Below are 22,771 nucleotides of genomic sequence, written 5' to 3' on the forward strand. Positions count from 1 at the left end.
TGCTCTCCAATATTAGGATGTGGTCTCCTAATGTTTGCATAAGGCTGAGATAAATTATCCTACCCTACAGTGAGATGGATGACTCAAGTGAGCCAAAAAGAAGATACTTCCTGCAACTAACAATTTCAGTGTCTTTTGCTCATGATCTGCCGTGGAGCCTAACTAGGTTAGAACTTGGATTACCGTGAATTTACCAAAATGTTCGAGGGAGAAAAAAAAATTATTTGAACGCAAATGGCTCTATTTACCTCCCCTAAACATTTCTGACAACCCACAGTCCCCCACTCCATTACCTACCTCTTGGCGGCACACCTCCTTGCGTGTCGCCTTCTCCTGCATCCGTCTGCGACGGCGGTTCCCTTGGGAGCCAGCGCCGCAGGAATCCTTTTTTTTTTTTTTACAAACTTTTTTCAATAGGGAGCAGGGATGCCCCTGTAACCCCACATGGCATGAACAAGGGTGCGGGGGACACCCCTGCAGCACCCGCAGCACTTGTTCACTATAATGACACTGAATGGGTTTTTTTTTAGACATCTTCGGCTGTAGTGATTTTCGTACAACTGATTTTAGAATAAATCTCCCATTCAGGTTTTTTTTTTTGTGAGCACATTTACGGATTCCTTAGAACTCAAGTCCGTCTTTAGTTGGAAAATGATTCATGGTAAAAAGTCTGATGTGCTTGAGTCATCGTTTCAGGTAAGTGCTTTCTGTCTGGTTTGAATACATGCGCTGTTTTTGTCTGCACTGGGCAGGGGACTACTTTGGGGTGGGAGCAATGGGGCTTGCCCGGTGTGGATTAGTGAAGGTAGCTGAGAAGGTGCAGCTGGTGTGGGTTCAACTGTTCATCGTTAGTTAAGTCTTTGGTCTAATGGTCCGCAACATGGCCGCCCACCGCTCTAATGTACATTTGGGAACACAGACATCAGGTACGTGTGCACGTATATTTCTTCTCATATGCATTGACAAGAGCGGATGAAAGTATTTGCAGATTTAATTTAATTAATCCCATTGAAAAAAACGGCCTACAAGTTTCAGCATGCAGTGTTAAACAACACGACTGAGGAAAGCATCGCACACGATGTGGGACCACTTGGCAGCTTTGACAACTGGGAACCAAAAGGATAGGCTTTAAAAAGTTAAATAGTGGATTTAAATGTGAAGTTCTATTCATGGGAGCAACGAGTTGATCATGAAAGTAAATACGCAGCTGAAAGCCGAGTGCTAAACGTAGCTGGTTTGGCTATTAAGTAACATCTACTGTGAACATATTCTGAAGCACTTGTTTTGCTTTGTGTGGACCGGTTGACATGACAACCAATTCAATAATTGCGGCTCCGCAAGCAAGACGCCGTATCAATAGGATGGTGACAACACGCAATCATTGTTAAAATGCAATGGCGCGTTTTTATTCCGACGAAAAGTTGACAGCAAAATATTAAAGCGTGACTACCCGAGCTGATGGCGATGCCCCTCCCCTGTGGCCTTCATAATGGGTTTCCAAGGAAATCCACTCGATGCCATTTCCGGAATCCACCATAAAGGTCAGAGAGGAAACAAAGGAACGATGAGAACTAGCAAAGCAAAGCTTGCCGTGTTAGGGCAAATGCTAGACTTGATATCTATCACGTGCCTAAGGTGGGTCCCGGGGAAGGTTTGGATGTTACGGCTGGCGGCCAAAGAGTTGGGCTTGAATCCTGAAAGAAGGACAGCCAGTGTCTTGGGAGTTGACCCCCACCTCTTTTTGTTTGTTTTTTTAACCAGTTTAGGGAATATTTTTCAGGAATGTGCATGTGGGATGTGGTGGCAGAGCACTGCTTCCTTCATAGGTGGTTGGATGTGGCGGGTATAGGCATCCAGTGGGCATGGTTTGCTTGTAATGATATGTGTTACTGGTTTGACAGGCCGGCCTTTGCTTGCCTCCTGGCAGGGCGGGGTAATGCAATTGGTTATGTCTGTTGTTGTTCCTCAGCGGCATTTGGTGAGAGGATTCCAGGTGCACTGGCAGCTAGATTAGTAGTTCGGTATAAGGTTTTTGGCTTGTGCTAGGGTCAAGGGGGACTTGGTTAGTTCTGTTCAAATGGACAAGGTAGCCGAGGGGTCCAGAGGGGCAGGGGGGGAGAAATTGGAGGGATCTAAATCCTGGATGGATGGAAAATGGTAGGGATTGCAGAGTGTGGAACCTGGGGAGGTTGAGTGGTTTAGTCAATACGGCTGTGGAGCCAGGGAAGAAAATAATTGTACATTAAATAAACATTTTCCACTTAAGAGCAGCCTAGTCTCCTTTATACCATCTAGTCCAAAGTTATTTTAGCGCTGTGGGATCAAAGCTAATAAAAACAATTGTATCCAAACTTGTAACTGGTTTTTGCACATGCTGCTTAATTAGTCATTGCTGACACAGAAATCAGCGCATAACTGGATAAAAAAAGTCAATGCTGTACTTACTTCACAGGACGTTCCACTGTACCCGGGTGGACACTGGCAAACCTCAACAGCTGGGGCGATCTTTCCACTTGCCAAAGAGTGATCTGCTACGTCAAGGCTCACAGCACTCAGCCTAGTATGTGATGAAATACACAAAAAAGTAATTACACTTAATATATGAAGCAGTAAATATAAGAAAAAAAGAAAATCAGACGACTTGACGTCTACAGTAACACTTTTGCTCAGGCATCTTTCCTGACAAGTTGTGACATTTTGTTTTCTGCTAGTTCACCTTTCCAGATACACATTACTTCTGTTTTGATTCTAGTCAAGAAAAATTCTGGCCAGACAGTACATTAAATCATGCCTTTTAATTTAGTGTCATCCATTTGCAAATTTCTAATAAATTAACAATGATGGAAAGGGAATAAATGCACTCTGGGAGCCCACACCACCGGGGCCTTGCCGTGAGTGATTGGGTAGAGGTAAGGTTGGGGTCCCAGTAGTCAAGTGCTAGAGTGACCAGCAACATGGAACTATAAATAAAATCATAGTGGCAATGAGCGCCTTCACCAGCCTTATAGGTTGCTATAAGGGAACCCCTAATGAATGTGAATAAAGCTTGGGTAAGGGAACCCCTGCAAGTGCTATAAGAGTTCTGAGCCCGGCTGTAGGGCGATCTGCTTTGAATCAGGTACTTTTTGCTTTGAGAGGTCAGAGGGAGACCTACGTGAACCTTTTGTTGAAATATGATTGAGAGGTCCGAGCCCAACAGAGGGAGACCTATGTGAACTTCATGCTTTGAGAGGTCAGAGCCCGACAGAGGGAGACCTATGTGAACTTTTTATGGAACTGTGAAAGACCTTTGGTTAACTGGAAAACCAGTGATTTTAACATGGAAGGACAAGCGGGCCTCGACCAACATTTTGAACTGCTTCTTGATAACCTGAGCCACAGTGTGTCATCCTGCCTATTAAGGGCCGCCTTTTCCCATGCTGTCCAATGTGGGAAGGAGCGATAACTCATCCCTCTTGATTCTTTAAAACACTGACTTTTCTTTGCATACATATTCTCTTTACCCCCTTTTTGTATAAGAAACAGGGCAGGCGTTAGGTTTGTTAGTATAGGCCATTTTGATTTCACAGAAACTGACTAGGGACTGTGTTTTCTTTATTATTTGATGATAGAGACTACTACCATCATAGCTATAGGGCAAAGGAGGAGTTTTTCCAAACCCCACAAATCTAATAAAGGTTTTGAAATTGTATCTCTAGTGTCAGTGTCATACTTGTGATAACATGTTTTCCTTACAATACGAAGAGGCAGTAGTCTGCTCAGAAAAACACCACAGGGAGCAGGTTCACCACAAAGATCTGAAGTTTGCAACCCTGAATGAAGGGGACAATATTGATGACATGTTCGGTTCGAGGCCATTAGGCACCCCAAGTCCACAAACTGGGTGCCCTCGCCTTAAGTGGCTTTATACATGGTACAGCAAAACAGCAACCCGCTGGAAAAAGAATTAACATATTGTATGGTTATATTGTCTGACTATTTATAAATTCTATTTAAATGTGCAAAGTTTTGTTAAACTAAAACACATTAAAAATAAATAAAATAAATACAAAAGAAATAGGATACCATATGAGGGCAGAGTGTCTGAGGCTGGAGCTTCCCTGTTAAGTTATGGACATGCCGGAAATTGTATGCTAAAATGGTGACATTTGTCACAAAAGCAACCAGAGATGTCAGGAACATTCCCAGATTTTTCAACAATATGTTTCTCGTACACAGACAAGGGAAGTCAAGGCCAGTAATCAACTTGAGGGAATGCAATGGGTGGCTGGTTTACAGGCACTTCAAGATGGAGGGTATTCACCTCCTTCAAGACTTGCTTTGGCAGTGCAACTGGCTGGCGAGGCTGGATCTGAAGGATGCCTACCTGGCTATCCTTATAGTAGTCGATCATCGCAGATTTCTGGGGTTCCGATGGAACAGAGAGAGCTGACAATTCAAATGCCTGCCCTAGGGACTAGCCCCAGCACTGTGGGCATTCAGAAATTTGATGAGGCCAGTGGCAGCGAAGATCAGGGGCAGAGGAATACGCCTAATACTGTACCTAGACAGCATCCTTATTCAAGCGCAGAACAAAGTTGCGTTACATGAATAAGTGTGATAGGTGAGTGCGCTCATCACTTTGTTAGGGTTTCTGATCAATGCGGACAAGTCAGAACTGGAGCCCCACCATTGGTTAGAGTTTCTGGGTTTTATAAAAGACAAGAGGAAGACTACTCTGGAGCTGCTGCCTCAGAAAATGAGAGCAATCAGGAAACAGCTGAGGTCGGTGCTCAAGGAGAAGAGTATTTCACTTTGGAATCTAGCCAGAGTAGTGGGGCTTCTGGCATCGTCTATTCAAGCTATATTCCCCATGCCATTATATTACAGGGCAAACAGAGGTTCAAAATCAGACAGCTCAGAGGGGGCGTAGGATATCATCAGTTAGTGCAGCTGGACAAGGAATTAAGGGCAGAGTTGCCTCAGTGGTTGCAAAACCTGGAGGCTTGAAATGGTCACACCATTTTTGGCGTCATTCCAGACTTAGTAATAGAGTCCGATGCGAGCAGAGCCATTTGGGGCACCAGATATGGAGGGTTGGGGACAGGAGGCAAATGGTCCAAAGAGGAAATGAAGCTCCACAATAATTGCTTGGAGCTTTTGGCAGGCTTGTTTGCGGTGAGGACATTTGCCAAAGACAGCAATCCTTCTTTTCTCATGCACCCACCCACTTGAAATCAATCCCGGTGTTGGCTCAGAATGCCCCCCACAATTCTCCAATTTCATGAATCTCTCAAAACATGGCTTTTTCAACAACACCTGGTCTAGGACTATTTCCAATGGATGCACATAACAAGGAACAGACCTCAACCCACAGCACTGCGCTACTGTTAAAAGATGCCACCCCAAATGCTGGATACCCTTACTCTGTACAGCGCTCTGCTGTTCTCGAGCTAATTCCGTGCTTTAAAAAAAAAAAAAAACTATTCACATACATTTGAAAAGCCAATAAAGTCCATTTAGAGGGAGAAGTATGGAAAAATGCTCCTCTATTTTTCCTTTGAATCACATGTCCTGTATCTCAAAATCCTGCCCCCGTGTACCTACCCATCATCTTTGCAACTATTTACCATTCCTTATGCAGGATTACAGAATTTGTTCATAAATTCATTACAGCCTTTCAGCTTAACTACAAGTATGCCATTCTCTTCAGAAACGTCAACCTACGGATTGGCTATCCTGCCAAAACTTGATACTTCCATCCTAAAAGGAGATCCCCACTGTGTGACTATTTCAGCATTTACAAGATAAAACTCACAGTAAAGGCCCCCGTCTTGATCTCCTTATCACCTCCCTTAGTCTCCTTGCTTCATCACACCAGTAACCTGGATTTACCATGCTTTCATCCTTTTGCTCTTCCTTCACTGAGCAAGCCACAGGCTTAATCAGTATTACAGCAGTATTTCCTTCACCTTCAGTAAAAGTCTAGCGTTACGTTGCCCACCATGAAAGGGTCTGTGCAGTCCGTGAACCTAGCAGACAATGGTGTCAAAAGAACCTTATGTTGCTGAAGCACCAACTACGATGGAAGAAATAAAAAAGGAAGGAAATTCAGATCATAATCTGGTAAATTTTATGGTGTCAATCTCGGTACACAAATGAACAAATAATTTCCCAAGAACCATTTGCCACTACTCACTGATAATACCAGCAACACATCCAAGGGGCTCTTCAAAACAACTGGAAACACCAAAAACCCCTCTCGCCCAGCTTCGCCCATTGGACCTTCCAAGGTTTGGTGAAATATGATGCAGAATTTGATAGTAAACAAAACTGTCAAAATGAAAACCTTGATTATCCCAAAAATCTCCCACACACCCATCTCCTCTCATCTCATCTCTGGCTTCCTACCACTCCTAAGATTGTCGTTATAGACAAAATAAAGCCAAACTCTTGGGATCTCCAGCTGATCGCTCCTCTCCACAAGGAAAAAGTTATCCATCCCTATCCCCTAAAACATCTTAACTTTTCAACCTCAGCTTCTTTCAAGGAAGCCTCTCTAACTCTTACAATATGTACAGGGATCAAACCAAATTCAAAGAAGCCCACTGTTTATCTGAACATTCTGGCAACTTTCTGCAGCTTTCTCTATCCTGGATAATGATTGAATATTTGGTTACCAATCAACTTGAGCTCTTCCTTAAAACATACCACGTTCGAAACTTTGTGCAATTGAAATACTAATTTAAGCACAGAACAGACAGCTATGCCTTCCATTGACTTCTGCCATCTCATACGTCCCAAAGGATCCACCCTACCAGGACATTATTATTTTGATTCCTTAAACCACCAAATCCCCATAAAATGCCTTGGTTCTGTAACACATGTCTTCTCCCATAGCAGACACTGGTTTAACTCCTTCCTATTTGTTAGACTCAACCATGTTTACCAGTGCCATTGTAGAGAGGTGGACGTACTGGCGTCTACCCCTACCAGTATACCACCAAGGCGACAGACGTCACTCACTGAAGCAGCCCTACAGACCATAACCAGATGACATCATCAGAGTAATCATGAAGAGGCGACATGGCTGAATACACACACACACACACAAACACACACAAACACAGTCACACACGCACATATAGATGTGTTAGACATGACGCACATGCATCCCTGCAAGAAGCTACACAGACACTTAGGCCAAACTGCTCTTAGACATGAAGAACATGCTGACAATCACTAAAATAGAGATTACATACACCCTATCTCTCTTATGTAGCAATGCCAATCACACGTGAATACATATAACTGCATGCTTGGTGCTTGAGTGTGACTATTTTCTGTCTAATAATACTTCCTTTAAGCCAGGATGAGATCATCCTCTAAAACACAAATTGTTCCTGACCACGTCAAGATTAGGTGAAGCCTTACTTATTCCATACCTGGGATATGGTTAGAGATAGCAGAATTGCACATTCGTAATTTGGTAAAGGCTGGTGGAGCTATTGTATTCACCAGTATGTAATCAATGCAATTGTAAGGCTAGTTTGGTACTAGAAAAGAATGGGGAGCTCCAGACTCTGAGCTAACCCGGTCTTCTCACATCACAGAGACTCAGATTTATTTATTTATTTATTACATTTCTATAGCGCACAAACAGCCCTTGGGCATTGTGGCGCTGTTACTTGAAGGGAGGTTAGTTACAGGGGAGGTACACATGTCAGAAACTTGACCTCGATTTTAGCAGAGACAGATCTTGACCGTGGCAAGATTCAACCACTAAGGTTCAAAATACAAACATCGAGTGGAATTGAAGGTGATACATGTGCCTGCAACCAAGGCCATCAAGGAAATGTTCCTCGTATACTCTTTTCCTGTCCTGAGTACGGGCTTCTAACAGGAAAGTGCATGATGAGGTCGTTAATCCGCGATGGCAGAGAACTAATAACATATCCTTTTAAGAGACCAATTTCTGGACGTCTCTCAGAAAGTCACCCACTTTCTGTGTGAAGCGATGAAGACTGCAAAGAAAGAATATCCTTTAAACAGAATATGCCAGGTGTATAGTTTGAGCAGCCGGGTACGCTTGCATTTCTACAGGAGATGAGCGGATCCAGTTGGTGGGAAGGCATCTGCCAGAGAAACCCACACTCAAGGAAAGCGGAAGTGAGCAATGCCTCACCACACAAAATGACGGGAAGCGAGCTGCTCCTGTCTTTAGAACGCCATGGCCCACAGAATTGGGTTGTAAAATGGCCAGCCTCATGCTGATTGGTGCTGGCGAACTTGACCTGGGTTGAGGTTACATTTATTGATGTGAAAAATCACGTATTACATTGTTTAAATCTGAGTGTGAGTCTATGGGCCCAATTCCCAAAGCATGTTCTTGCGTAAGTGGAAGGTGGACCGAAAAATAAAAAAAGAACCACCCAAATTCTGCTAAAACAAGCTGTGCATTCATCTTAAAATGTGCATTTTCAAGATGAGGGCATATGCCCATACATCAGAAACGTAGGAGTGGTTACTCTACAATACCCTGGACTTGCACTGGCACTTCTGGGGTGTTTCCCCTTCACTCCATTCCATAATGCACCGTAGTTTTTATTTCCTGGTGAAACAGCACGGGGATGTCGAGCCCTGCCCTGCGCCATCGTCACACTCTAGAGGAGGCCTGCCTTCATATTGACCTATAGCTGATGGTTTCTGTGGTGAGGTGTCCACCTGAGAATGAGATTTATAATTACCTACCATTCACAGGTGAATGTCTGTGTCACTCAAGGGCAGCAGTACATTTAATCTCTTTTGTATTTAAAGTTGTGTATCGTGGGTAATAAAATAGAACAAGAAATTTGGCCGTTTTTCTCTCATACCAGTTATAGAATTTTACAAAACCAAGGTCATACCTACACTTGTGTATGGAGCTGAAGCTATGCCTGGCCTTCCAAAAAGAATCTGGCCCATGATAGAAAGCCAATATTGGAGAGAAGTTTTAAATCTACCGAGTTCCACACCTCTGGTCTTAATAAGACGTGAAATGAGCCAGCTCTCGATGACCGCATTAGTAGAAAGGAACACCATGATGCTTTTCAGAAAATTACTTCTTGAAAAACGCTCGAAACTACTAGAAGCGATAAATGCAGAAGCTGAAAGTGGTTGCTCCGCTGTCCTGACCCAGTGGTACAAGGATCAAGAATTGAAACTGGATAAAACAAATTGCTCAAAAAAAGACCTGGTGGAAAATCCAATGAAAATTCAAAAGAAACTAAACGAGCTTGATTGGGTCAACACCTTGGAACAAGCAGGTTCTTACAAACTGGTGGCCGATCTACCACTCATGACCTTTAAATTACACGAACTCCAACCTTTTGTGAAAAGATATCCTGATCGTAAATTGAGGAATACTTTTTTAAGAGCTCGTCTTAACTTACTCCACACTAATGAAATTCTCAAGATAAGAGGTCTAGCAACAACAAACAAATGCAGATTCTGCAAAGACCCAGTGGTGGTAGAGACCACAAGACACCTACTCCTAACTTGTCCAGGCGTAGAGCTTATAAGAAATTCTTATCTGAAGACGATGTTAGCAGCGGCACATACCTTCGACGAAGAGATTTGGTGGGCCAGGTTAATCGGAGGTGGGCGTACTACATGGCTTACTGCAACTGCTAAAATCTTGGACACAATACTCGCGATTGCAAACAAAGAAGATGTGCAGAGTAAACTGTAAACTGTAAACTGTAATAATCCAGAAACGAAGAGTTTGAACACAAAACCTTTTAAAAACCTTTTAGGTTAAAGAAAGTATAAAAAAAAAAAAAAAATAGAACAATGAATTTGTCCCTGGTAGGTTGCACTGCCAAAATGAACTTTCTTATGCATGTTAAACTAAGCCTCCAGACAGGCAAATTGACCAACGCCTCCCAGCTCGCATCAAACTCATCAATTCTCTAACCTTGCACATCTTATTATGATTCATTACAATTCTTCTTTTACAATACCAGAGATGGGTTTCTAAGCGCGGCATCCGAACTAGTGTTGTGTGCTGCGTTGTCTTGCTTCTAAGACAAACGTGTTGCCCCTGAGCTACCTCCCCTCACGCGGGAATGCAAGGGTCCCCTCTAGATACCGACGCCTCAGGTGTTGGCGACACTAAAGGCCCACAAACAGGCGAGCACACAGTAGCCACGTGCTCCCGTAATGCACGCACCCATGCAGCAGCATGGCAATCAGGAACGCTGCCTGCATGCACCAGCCAAAACGGACCCCGAACTTTTTCTGGGCCTATACAGCACTAACAGAAAATGGAAATTTCAGCATAGCGCTGTATCAGTCTCATTGAGATGTCATGAGACCCTCACACAATCCACGTGGTGTAGCCAAAGAACTGCATCTTTCATTTTCATGCGCATTTGGGTGAATGCATGTTTTTTGCGTGTGCATCGGGTCAAATGTGACGTCATATGCACTTTTCATGTGCACGCTTGCCATCTGCAGAGAACAGCAACATCACAATTTGCTGCATGATCATGCGCAGCATCTTTGCGCAATTGCACATCTCGTGATGCGCAAGAGTTTTGAAATTGGACCCCTGGTATTCATGTATGTTTGCATCTGAGGCCCTGTGCCAGGGAAGGGGCGACGGAAGGTTGTGTGGCTTGTGAAAAGTGGCTGGTGCTGTCATCAATGCCCAATTGATAGGTTTGAGCCAGGCATTGGCATTGAGCCTTTAAATCTGACCCTGGCCTTATCTTTGTTTGCACAACTCACCATTTACCTGCTGACAAGAAGTCCTCAACTAGAAGGAGTATGTGTGGTGCATGGGGACATCTGGGGAGGGAGGTGGCGTTATGTACTGTTCTTGTACCACCCATTTCTTGCATTTGGGCATGCATCTCAAGCTGTCTTCTAACATTTGGCCAAAAAACGCCAGTCCTGGGGTGCTCCCAGGGACGTCATTTAGGGGTCGCACCTGCCACCCCTGAGGTCTATCTTGCCTTCCCTGTGGTCTTCCTTGCACGCCCTTAAAAAAAAATCAACAAAAGAAACGTATTTTTCATTTTTCTTTTTTTTAATTAAATTGAGGCTCCTGGGCTGTGCTAGCTGTATGTTGCTATGTGTTTCTGGAGTGGCTGATTTCTGATAGCTATAGCCGTTAAGATAGCTCAGTGGTTTGAGCACTTGCTGCTGCAATCTGTGTGCGATCTGCAGGTTGCAGGTTCGACTCCTGGCAAGGGAAACTCGCATTTCATCCTGATGAGGTTGATAAATGAGTACCAACATAGTTTGGGTAATATTGTATGTATATTTGTTCTATATGAAGCGCTTCATTATCATTTGGCCTTGGACGTTGGCTTGCATTCACAGTAATTTGGTATATGGTCCTATACGCGTTGATGTTAATGATACATATGGTGATCCATTCTTGTATAAATGTATATCACTTTACAGTGATATCGTAACCATATTTTTCGTAGTGTAATTAGAAACAATGCTATGTGATGCCACTTCTTGTTTGGTCAAGGGGTGAAAGGTCGTGTTCCATCGCTTCTGTGATGTCACTTTGGGGTGTGGTCAAATTACATCACTTCCTGTGGTGTCATCAGAGGTCAAGAGTGGGAAATGTCACTTCCGCTACCCCTGGCAATTTGGTGAAATGACGTCCCTGGTGCTCCCATGTGATATATACTGCTAAATTATAACTTGGTTCAGTTCACAATAGACGGTGTGGTCAACAACAATCGCCCACAAAGTTTTTTTGTTTTAATATGCCAGAACACAATGTGGAAAGATAATGGAGACCGAAGTTAGAGTCCAATAGATTTCAGACCCAAAAGGCCCTACATCAGGGAATCCGTCTGTCCTTCATGCAGAAAATGCAGACAGTAAAAAGGCATAAATGCTGCCGGTCCATAAAACCGACCAAATATGGCTGACAGCTAATCAGAAAAGAGGTTTAAACGCTCTGATGGATCGCAATGAAAAAGAATGAGAATAAGCCGCGAACTGCCATGTAAATAAAACCTGTTCGGTTCTTTATAGAGATCATTCAGGTTCGGTGGTTTTTAGGTGCGGGGGGGGGGGCATTAATGCCTTTTCGTTGTCAGCTCAGTTTGGTGTGCTAGGGCCAGGAGGAAATGCGTCCCACATGTCTGGCACTGCATGTGAGAGGCATGCTGTCCCAGCATCGAGTGCCTTCCCCTTAGTCTGACCAGAAACATTCATTCATAGAAGCTAGCACTGTAGTTACTGAGCCCCTTTGCGCCGAATAAAAATTCCAGCTGCCCGCGATGCTGAGTCGCTTCATCCTAATGTCACACTGGAAAGACCCTAAGGTCTATTTAGTAAATATCTCAGCATCAACTTCTTTCTCATCTTTTTTATTAGTCTAATTTACTCTTCTTGCATACTGATTTTATGTAATATGCTTTATTTCAGTGAAACAAAAGCAAACACGTCTTCAACGTCTTAATTTCTCATTATTGCTATGTGATGACATTTGAAACATATACATTACCTCGCATCTAAGCACTATTGTCGTGGCTAACTGTTAAGAAGACAGTTTTGCAACATAGTGTAGAAGAGCAGCCGAATGCCTCTGCAGGAAGTCCCGCCCCCCTCTTACCTATATGCTGGAAGCCAGTAATCGTGCCATGCACAACACGAGTGGTTAAGACTATTCTGCGGAGAGTCTTTGAGAAAAGGTATCCCTTAAGAAACCCTATCTAATATATCCCTGTAGAAATGACAACTTCTTGAGGAGATCCCCGAAGGAAGATGAAAATGAGAGAAAGAGGAATTGGTGACATCATAAGAAATGAGTGTGACGCACAGAGAAGACTGGCTGAAGAAGAGAATGCATGGACCTTTAAAAACTGATGACGAAGTAAAGAATCGAGTAAACCTCGAGTAAACAAGATAAAGATTGCATGTGTGAAGAACACTACAGAAAATGCAAATCATTCAATAACTGTACAGATGCAGTAACGCAAGTAGACTAATTGATCATAGAAGCTGGCTATATGTAGAGAACAGACTGCAGGAGAAGCCACCAATATATAGATGCTGGACATCAGTGTTACAATTTAGTAAGTTCAAACCCATTGAGAGAAGGCAGAAGCTGTGTCGTAGCAAACAAGTAGATGAGATCGTGGAACGGTCTGGAAGAGCTGCCTGGCCTAGTGAACTGGTCATCTATCCTTGAAGAACAGTGAGCGTGAGACACTGAATCATCCCATGTTAAGGCGCAAAGAAAGAACACCATGCGTGTCAAGTTTATTCATTTACTACAATTAAATGCTAGAAAAAAGGGTGCATTATTCCTGTCATGTGAGCCAAGGATGGAAATAAAAGTTGGGCATGCAGTCCAAAACCAAGATAGCGCATACTCACAGTTCCATATATTCTCAGGAACACAGATACTTTGCAAGGCCACGTTCAAAGACAATCTGCATGGCAGAAGACATGGGTGATGAGAGATGATGGGCTAATTGGGTGGAGAGACACGGTCAAGTGCACCCCCTGAAACCTGGTGTATAAGCTTATGTGCTGCTATTGAGCCGAATGTTCCAGGAAGGCACAAGCGTGCCAACCAATTGTAGAAGGCCATGAAATGAAGGGCCTTATAGTTTGATACCCAATGATGAACTGTGTGTCAAATAACTGTTGAAGATGACTTGCACTAGGGGTGGGCATGAGTTGTCAACCTGATAGTAGATGTCCAACCACAACCCGACCCCTTATAGAAATAATACTTAGATGTTCCCCTTATGCCAACCACAACCCCCGTAGGTTTTTGTTTATTTGGCATGCAGTATGATATCACGTATGATGAGCTTTTGCTATAAAATTACAATTTTTTATAAATGCTTTAAGAGATAATGCTGTGTGATGTCTGTTGATGTCCGTTGTAACTCCCTGTTTTAGACAATTGACAGTAAACGCACTTTGCCGTCCTCCTGAATGATTTGATTATTTGGTGTAAGAGTTACTCTGCATCCCATCTATTGCATGACATGCTACCTGTTTAAAGGGCCATACGCTCAATAGGCAAGTACATGATGTTATGAGTTAGGAACTCTCTATTTGTTATTTGTTTCTAGGGGTTAATTAGCATAGCTTTTGCACAGATCACCCACAAAAACATTTCCTTACCTACTCTACGACTAATGGCTATATCAAGGAGGAAGGGAGAAAATACTCATTAAAGGCAGATTATGGGTAAACACAAGAGATTAGAAACTCACCATCTACCAAACACAGTCACTGACTCACCAGAATCTGACCTAATAAAGTGAAATGATAAGTGGCACGAGATCTTTCAGCATCATATATGTTCTTCGAAGAACCTGTATGGTGTCCCTTTCACTATGCTGCGTGCTTGTGTTTTTAACCAGACCGCTGATTCCAGGCAATTAAGGCAGTGTCTGCTGGGCATCGGGTCTTTGAGCTGACTAACTGAAGTCCCATGAAGCTGCGCGATAGCACTAAAGTGGCTCTTTAGCCGCGCTCTAGTACTGTGTCTGCTGCGCACATAGCATGTTGCCGTCATGCCCTCAGGCTGTATGCCGAACGCAGCAATGGCCGGAGAAGAAATGGAGTCAGGGATTACTGCCTGTGTGGTGCAAGATACATTATTTATGGAGGATGAGGAGATGGTGAGATTTGCTGAATACGCGGAGTCGCCTAGATCTACGTATCAACTACGGCATCCAAGGGCATGCTTACCAGAAACCATTAGTGTACCAGCTTCCGAGGTCAAGGGGAAGCTAACAGCAAACATCACAAACGTATTTACTACGAGGGAGAATGGTAGTGTGTTGGACAGTAGCAGGCAAGATGCACACTTAAAATCCTTGTTGGCCTGTCTGGGGACTAAAATGACTGAAAAAGTTCTTAATGTCCTTGCGCCTATCGAAAAGGAACTAGCGGATTTGGAGGGTGGCAGTGGATATGTGAGTAGTACCTGAAGCGAATATTGAGACTGATAAGATCGTGGGAATAGTATGCATGAGATCGCAAGAAGGAAACGTGTCTGATGGCACGAAGGTTATGTGGGGGAAGTCGAAGAAAAACAATTTTGAATATTTCACATTAGCTGAAAATGGATTCAGTGAAATGTACGGATATGCCATTTTACTCTACACCAACACTGGAATTCTAGCAGGCCACTTTCATATCTATCAGGCTCATCAATAAACACACTGTTTAGTGGGAGGAGCTAATCTTCCTGTGCTACTTAGGATTTAGCTCCTGGCAATCACTTAAGGCTTCCCGTTCGTTGGGAAACCTGTATTGCCAGAAGATGTATGCATGTTCTGTTTATGCTCTTGACTCAACAACCTTGATACATTGTAAAGATTCACATCTTAAGCTTGCTACCCAGATATTGTGCATAACTTCTGTATCCCTGCAGTGCGTTTCTCACAGGGTTTCCAGTGTCGTCTTGTGCACTGTACTCTCCTTGAGGGTGAGAGAGTTTGGCTTGTCCCTGGTCATGAAGGGAATGATTTTTAGGTGCGCTTTGATTCAACAGAGGCAAAGCGCACTGTGTGTCCTGCTCAGGCATCTGTTGTCTGGCATGGGCTTCTATCTCTCCCTTTGATAAGTGCACCTGCTGCACGCCTCACCCAGTGATCTCAGTGAGGCCTCATAGATTCTCCTCTCCAGTAGGAGGTTGATTGAGAGATGCCCGGTACATCCCATGTTATGCAGGGAATGATATGTAGATAACTGCGTGATATGCCCACAACAGTGTAGACTCTGTAGTCCTCATCATGAGTCTGGCGGTAACCTTTAAATGCGGCGGTAGTGCTATTACCGCTGCATTTAAGGGTCCGCCAGACCATGGCCCATGGCAAATTTGCCAATTTTCGGCGCTATTACCGCCGGCGGGAAATCCGCCGGCAGTAATAGCGTGAATTTTCCCCATTGGGCCCAATGGGGAATGAGGAATTCCCGAATGTGCCCAATGGGGAATGGACACTAACCGTTCCACCAAACCCGTGATCTGGCGCTAATACCGCTCAGGAATTTGGCAGTAGGGCTAATAGTGCCGGCGGTAATACCGCCGGTGTTACCGCCCAACTCGTGATGAGGCCCTGTGTGTCTATGGAGATTCCAAACAAAATGTCCTCACAAGAATGTGTGTGTTTTCTTTGGCAGAGCAGATGAGTATCAGAAGTCCACTAGAGCATGACCTCCATACCATCATACTTATGTTTCAAGTCCATTAAATATTGGCCTGAGTTCTTCTTTGTCACCGTATATTCGGGGACAGGGAGAAAAACACACAAGGAGCCCAGGGAGGGAGTACCTCCTACCCCTCTTAGAGATCAAGAACAATTTCAAATGTTCATGGGTAAAGTCTGGGAAGGTGCGAGGTATTCATATAGTAAGGAATGTGCTGAGGAGTGGGGACAGGGATTAATATGTTTGGTTCTCTGAAAATCCGACCTTTTAAGCACAACAAATTGGTTATCCTTGTGAAAGACAATTTTGTCAATATCTTTGAAGTTGTACAACTAGAGAGGGGATAGGAAGTGACTTGCTCTAATGACTAAATTTAAGACAGGACACCTGCGACCAAAGCTTCTCCACGTGCCCAAATTGTGTGATCCTCAGCAAATGACTTCCCAGTAAAGGACCTCATATTTCTTATCTGCTCTCTTCCCTACTAGTTACAAAAAGATGGCCTATCCTGTATCATTTTCCTACCCCTCTCTAAACTAAATTCTATTTCAATTTTCTAGCTCTCGCCCAACTAAATGCCATTCATACTTCAACCTCTGTCTCAATTAAATTCTATTTTAAAATATCTCCCTCATCTTAATCCTATTTCAATTGTTTTACCTCTACCTCAACTAAATCCAATTACAATTTCTACCTCATTCTGAGCTGCTCCCTTCAAGAGTGATGACTAATGTCAACCACACATGCCTTATGCAACCCATGAAGCCAAATTCACTGAACCACTTTGCCAAAATCGCGAGAGAAATGTGGACACGTTTGTTTGAATCGATTTGGCCTAATTTTGGGTGATCCTGAATGTGTCTTAACCACAGCATGCTGGCAGTAAAGTAGATGTGCAGGAGGAGGACAATGGCGGTTCGCCTTCATTATCTTCTTGGACGGGATAGTGGCGGTGAGGTGAGAGCTGGTGCTGCCCAGAGATCCATTGAAGCACTTGCCTCACTATATAAAGCACTCCTACATATAGACACACATCAATCCAGTCTCCTACACTTTTCATCACAGGTGCTCAACCTATATCTGTTGTGGAAGACGTGCATCAGCGTGACCAAATCCTTCATCACCGCTTTCTTGGTCGGGTCTTCATCTCCTCTTTATAATTAGATACTGGGGCGCTGTTTGTTGGGTTTGGTAAAATGGGGCAAAAGACTCCCTTAGTAAGAATGGTTTAAAGGCTCACGAGTGATCATGCATGCTAAGGAAATCTAAAAGGATACTGATAATGTTTCACTAATCATGAAGACAGATAGCATTCAAAAGCAGAACTACCATGAAAAAAATGGTAGTCTTGCACTTTCCATTAGAAGCTATTCAGAGCAGTGGTGGGCTGGCCTAGAGGGAATTCTGGAGATTTCCCGGAGGGCCTCTACACCATGGGCGTTTGCAGAGTGTTCTGCTGCACTTACTCTCTCATACTGGTGGTAGTTATGGCACTGTCTCTGCCTGTTCAGCCAACAAAGAGTTAACTAAGCACAATGCAATTGCTTTTTCTGCTTAGGGTCTGATCCACAAAGAATTCCACACAAACGTACGGTATGTACACAATGCGGAAGCGGCCTCCCGTAAGCTAAGCACACATGGCGATTAGCAAAGAAAGACGCATGAAGCTCGCAATTGGTGCCTAGCACACATTTCACCTGCAGATCGACCAAATTCACACAAAAAAGGCACCAATGCGAGGAAATTTATCATAGCTTAGGGGACAAAAAGTAAACTAAAAGGCACAAGAGCCAGGAAGCTAATCATAACATGGGGAGACAAAAAGTAAAGTAACTGGCACAAAAGCCAGGAAGCTAATCATAACATGGGGAGACAAAAAGTAAACTAACAGGTCAGGAAGCTAATCATAACCCGGGGAGACAAAACGTAAAGTAACAGGCACACGAGCCAGGAAGCTAATCATAACATGGGGAGACAAAAGGTAAACTAACAGGCCCAAGAGCCAGGAAATTAATTGTAACGTGTGGAGACCAAAAGTAAACTAAAAGGCACAAGAGCCAGGAAGCTAATCATAACATGGGGAGACAAAAAGTAAAGTAACTGGCACAAAAGCCAGGAAGCTAATCATAACATGGGGAGACAAAAAGTAAACTAACAGGTCAGAAAGCTAATCATAACCCGGGGAGACAAAACGTAAAGTAACAGGCACAAGAGCCAGGAAGCTAATCATAACATGGGGAGAAAAAAGGTAAACTAACAGGCCCAAGAGCCAGGAAATTAATTGTAACGTGTGGAGACCAAAAGTAAACTAACAGGCACAAGTGCCAGGAAAACAATCATAACATGGGCAGATAAAAAGTTAATTAACAGGTACAAGTGCCATGAAGGTAGTCATAACATGGGGAGACCAAAGCTAAACTAAGAGGCCAAATAGCCAAGAAACTAATAATAAAATGGGGAGACAAAAAGTCAACTAACAGGCCTAAGAGCCAGGAAGCGAATCATAACATGAAGAGAAAAAAAGTAACCAAAACATATATTTACATGCTTTCCTGAAAGTGTTGCCAAATTAAAGGACTGATTTCAGGGAAAAATGGTAAAAGGAAATGAAATTTTTTTCCTGCTGATTTGGCTGTTTCCTAAATCTCACATGCAACATTTTGGAGCAGGGTCAAAGCAATACAGGACCACATTCCTTTTTTGCTTTTGGGAATTGGGCGGCACCACTTGAGATCCTCATTTGCATTTCCCACCCGTTGACAGTCTCCCAGTGAAACCCATTTTGCAAATGTTTTCTATTGCCAGTTCAGCAGGTACTGCTTTAAACTATCCTTGTGTCTGCTTATTACAATGCAGATCTCTGTTCATGGCATGTATTATGTATTAGTGCTGTAAGAGAATTAGACTTTCTCACCACTGGTGGGTCCAGGGCACGTGCGTTCTGGTCAGGCTACCCTGCATGGTTGCGGTATTAATGACCCTGAACATGTTTGAGATCCCCTCGGCCCCCTTTTATGTTCTGCCTAATACATCCAGGGCTTAATTAAGGACTATGTGACAGTATATTAAATATGCTATTTGAATTTGGGGAAAACAATTTTAAAAAGAGTGAGTTCTTGTTTTGAGTTGGTTTCTCGTCCATGCGCACTCCTTAAGGACGCATTCCTCGATCTAAAATTCTGAACTTTATGGGATGACCGAGCAGAAAAACCACCAGTCCTCAAGACTGCCAGGTTGCAGGTTTGGCTCTTGGAGGGACTGATATATGCTTTTCCCTTGACCAATTAAGAACGGGGAGCATTGTTTTTAAAGGTTTATTGATCAGTTTCCCAAAATAATACAATAAAACGAAATTGCACACAAGGGGGAACCTGTGCCAATATAGTGTAACTCATTACGAAGATGACAGACGATTTAACTAAGATCAATTGGCCTTATTTATGCATAAAATACGACTTTTGGCAGGAGAATTGGGTGCAAGAATTCTGTACCAGGGGAAAGTTGGGTAACATTTGAGGTTTAACTGAGCATTCAGGATATTTCTCACAGAAGCCCCGTAGAGGGAGCCAAGTAGAGACATGTTTGGCATATTTACCATGGAGCAAGGCCCCCACCTTTTCAGATGCCGACAACTCCCAGATCTTGTCCCACCATACCTTTGCCTGAGGGTACTCCTTGGATTTCCATGATTGCGTCAGGGCTATACCGGCAGCCAACAACATCTGAAAAACCAGAGTGACACTGCAGCCACTCATTGGATGAATAGACTCCACCGGGTCCCCAGGGAGAATAGTCACTGCTCCATAGGTAAATTCACATCTGCGATCTCTGTTATAATGGCTACCACCTTCCGCAAGAAAGGCTGAGCCACACCGCAGCCCCGCCAGCAGAAGGGAGAAATTGTAGCATCAAATTTATGGAGGGGGTAGGGTACAAGTACCATCTATACAGCAGCAGGTAAGAATGTTCTTTGTTGGTCACATATTGAGACGAGGTCACCGCCCTTTGCCAGATTTGTATCCAATTTTCCTCAGCTATAGGGCATCCCAGATCTCTTTTCAATTGGGCCATGAACGCAAACTGAGTGGAGGAGTCTGACTGATCTAGCAATCTGTAGACCTCGGAGATTGTCTTGACTGTAGCACCATCTTAAAGGGAAAAATCCAGGCCCAATGACAGCTGCTCACGTGATAGGTTCAGTAAACTAGTGGTGGAGCTGGCAATACCTGAACGCTCCATCTCAGAGAGATGGAATTTGCTCTTGCAATCGGCAAAGGTCAGCGGGGAACCCTCTTGATATAGCTGAGCGAGTCGCTCTAAGCCGACATCCCTCTAGTGCAAGAAGGCACCCCGTTCCATGCCAGGGGCAAACCAGGGATTACACAACACTGGCGAGAAAGGGCTCAAGCCCCCCTGGATATCCCTCCGCTTAATTGCACTATCCCAATAAGAGAGTGTGCATCCAGTGGAAACTAGGAGCATCCCCTTGCAAGATCTGTCTGCCATGAATAAATGTGGGAGGGTCGTCAAGGGGAATTCAGTTGCCGACTGCTTGATACTCACCCAGAGTGCTGCTCCCTCGGCCTTTGACAAAGAGAGCAACCTGGAGATGTTAGTTGCTGCTGCATAGTTCTGAAGAATCAGGAGGCCCAGACCACCACAATACCTGTTGACGTGAAGCACCTGCTTATTTACTCTTGGCTCTCTACCACCCCACATAAAGCTCAAGACATTTCGATGTAATGCCTGAACAGAGGCTCTGGGAATGGGAACCGGAAGAGCCAAGGCGAGATACGAAGGGGTAGGAATAATGTTTATCTTGATAGCAGTGTTCCGATTGAGCCAGGAGAACTCTTGTGAAGCCCACCTGGACATGCCGCCTGCCAGAGCTCTAATGACCTGCATGAAGTTAACCCTATACAGGTCTGTAACTACCACAGTTATTTTGACCCCCAACTTCTGATTTGCCACTTGAAAGATTCCCCAGTACAATGATAATTCTAGGAACGTTCTTTTGTGGTGTTTCGGAAGATATTTTGGTAATATGCACCAACTCTATAACTAATATCAGATATTCAGTTTAAGGCACAGCCACAATTTCAGAGATGGAAGCAACATGGATGGACCAAGCCATGGCAGCCAATTTAGATTTGCTCCTAGTTCCCCCCTAAGATTGGTCACGAAGAGGCTCTACTAAATATGTCCTGACAAGTCTATGGCAATGGCTCTGTATGGTGGGGCTGGGGTAGATAAAATCCAATGGACAGAAAAGGTTTTCTCAGATGTTTGCTGAGGGTACCTCCAACAACCTCAACCTATACTGTCCATTTGGTACTAAACATTCCTTTTGCCTTATCTGGCAGAGGTCTTTTTAGCACAACCATTATGTTTCCCAATATGGACAACCAATGTGTATACATTGACATATTTCTATTGAGTAGTGAGCTAGTTCATAGAATTCCATGGTTGATGGACTTGAAATGCCTGAGTGTGCGTCGCAAGCAAATGTCAAGGTGGGGCAACCCGGTATCCCTCTTGAAAACCATGGGTACTGTGGTATTGATAGTGGTAGGCTAAGAAAGTTAAAGGAATGTGGGCAACCAGCCAGCAAGAAAAGTATATCTACCTCTGGCACCAGTTATGGTTTGAGCAGTTATTATGCTCTTTGTGTACAAGTCCACGAGGGTTGTTTTCCATTGAGATCAGTTGTGCTTGTGTTAACCCACTATTATGGAAGCAATTCTGCATTTCATTTTATCATGCCCAATATATGGCAGGATCTGAGAGCTGACCTTAAAACCACTTGTTCCTTTATCCATTGAATTTGTAGGACTGGGACTACTTGTTTTAACTTTAGTATTAATTCATTGACCTTGTGTGTATTGCTCTTTTTAATGTACATGTTAGAGCATAGAATTAAACATTCACTGGAATGTTCTTATGTTTTGCCCTCAACCTCTATCTTAATTTGGTTAAGCATCTCTTAGGAGATTTCTGGTGCTGCTATTTTCTCTCAACACACACCATCTGTGTCTGTTGGAGGGAGAGTTGTTTCATGCCCTCCACGTAATTCTGGAAAACAGTGGTCTCTGATGTCTGAGAGGCAGATATCCTGATTTTCAGTACACTCACAGTTTCTGTTTGGGGTACCTTGATTCTTTATGGACCGAGTAAGTGATATGCAATTTTAGCCCTTTACCTTAAATCTCGGGCCTGCAACGACGATTCACTGTGGACCTTCAGAGGTAATGCAGTTTCATTTAAGCCTTAATTTATCCTGGAGTCCCATGTTTTTAATGTGGATCAGTGACCACCAAGATCAATAGGCTTGCAGTGACCGAGTTAGCATTCTGGTTGGTCTTTCAGGTATAGTGTTGATGGAAGGGCAGGGTCTTCTCCAAGTCTGTATAACTAGGAATTCAGTTCCCTGCTCCTGTCTGTTAGGCCATCATTTGGGGCATGTTTGCTGTGTAAATCCTTAGTAAAGGGCTCAAACTTTCTGTTTCTGTTCTGGAGCCCCATGGAAGGAATTCATACGATTTGTGTTTTAAGTCAATAACAGCAATGCTCACAGGTACAACAGATTGAGTGTCGTCTTTTT

General features: G+C 43.7%; 1 protein-coding gene across 7 annotated transcripts in view; it reads right to left on the minus strand.

Annotated features, from left to right (window-relative positions):
• LAMA2 (laminin subunit alpha 2) overlaps window positions 1-22,771 on the minus strand; it is a 3,027,572-nt gene that overhangs the window by 1,619,957 nt on the left and 1,384,844 nt on the right. For all 7 annotated transcript variants that reach the window (XM_069607473.1, XM_069607470.1, XM_069607476.1 and 4 more), the window contains exon 15: window positions 2,446-2,557. In XM_069607473.1, the coding sequence (XP_069463574.1) occupies window positions 2,446-2,557 (112 nt within the window). The remainder of the gene's footprint in view (window positions 1-2,445; window positions 2,558-22,771) is intronic.

This window comes from Ambystoma mexicanum, chromosome 4q (assembly GCF_040938575.1).
Source record: "Ambystoma mexicanum isolate Mex_15411 chromosome 4q, UKY_AmexF1_1, whole genome shotgun sequence".
Classification (NCBI taxonomy): Eukaryota; Metazoa; Chordata; class Amphibia; order Caudata; family Ambystomatidae; genus Ambystoma; species Ambystoma mexicanum.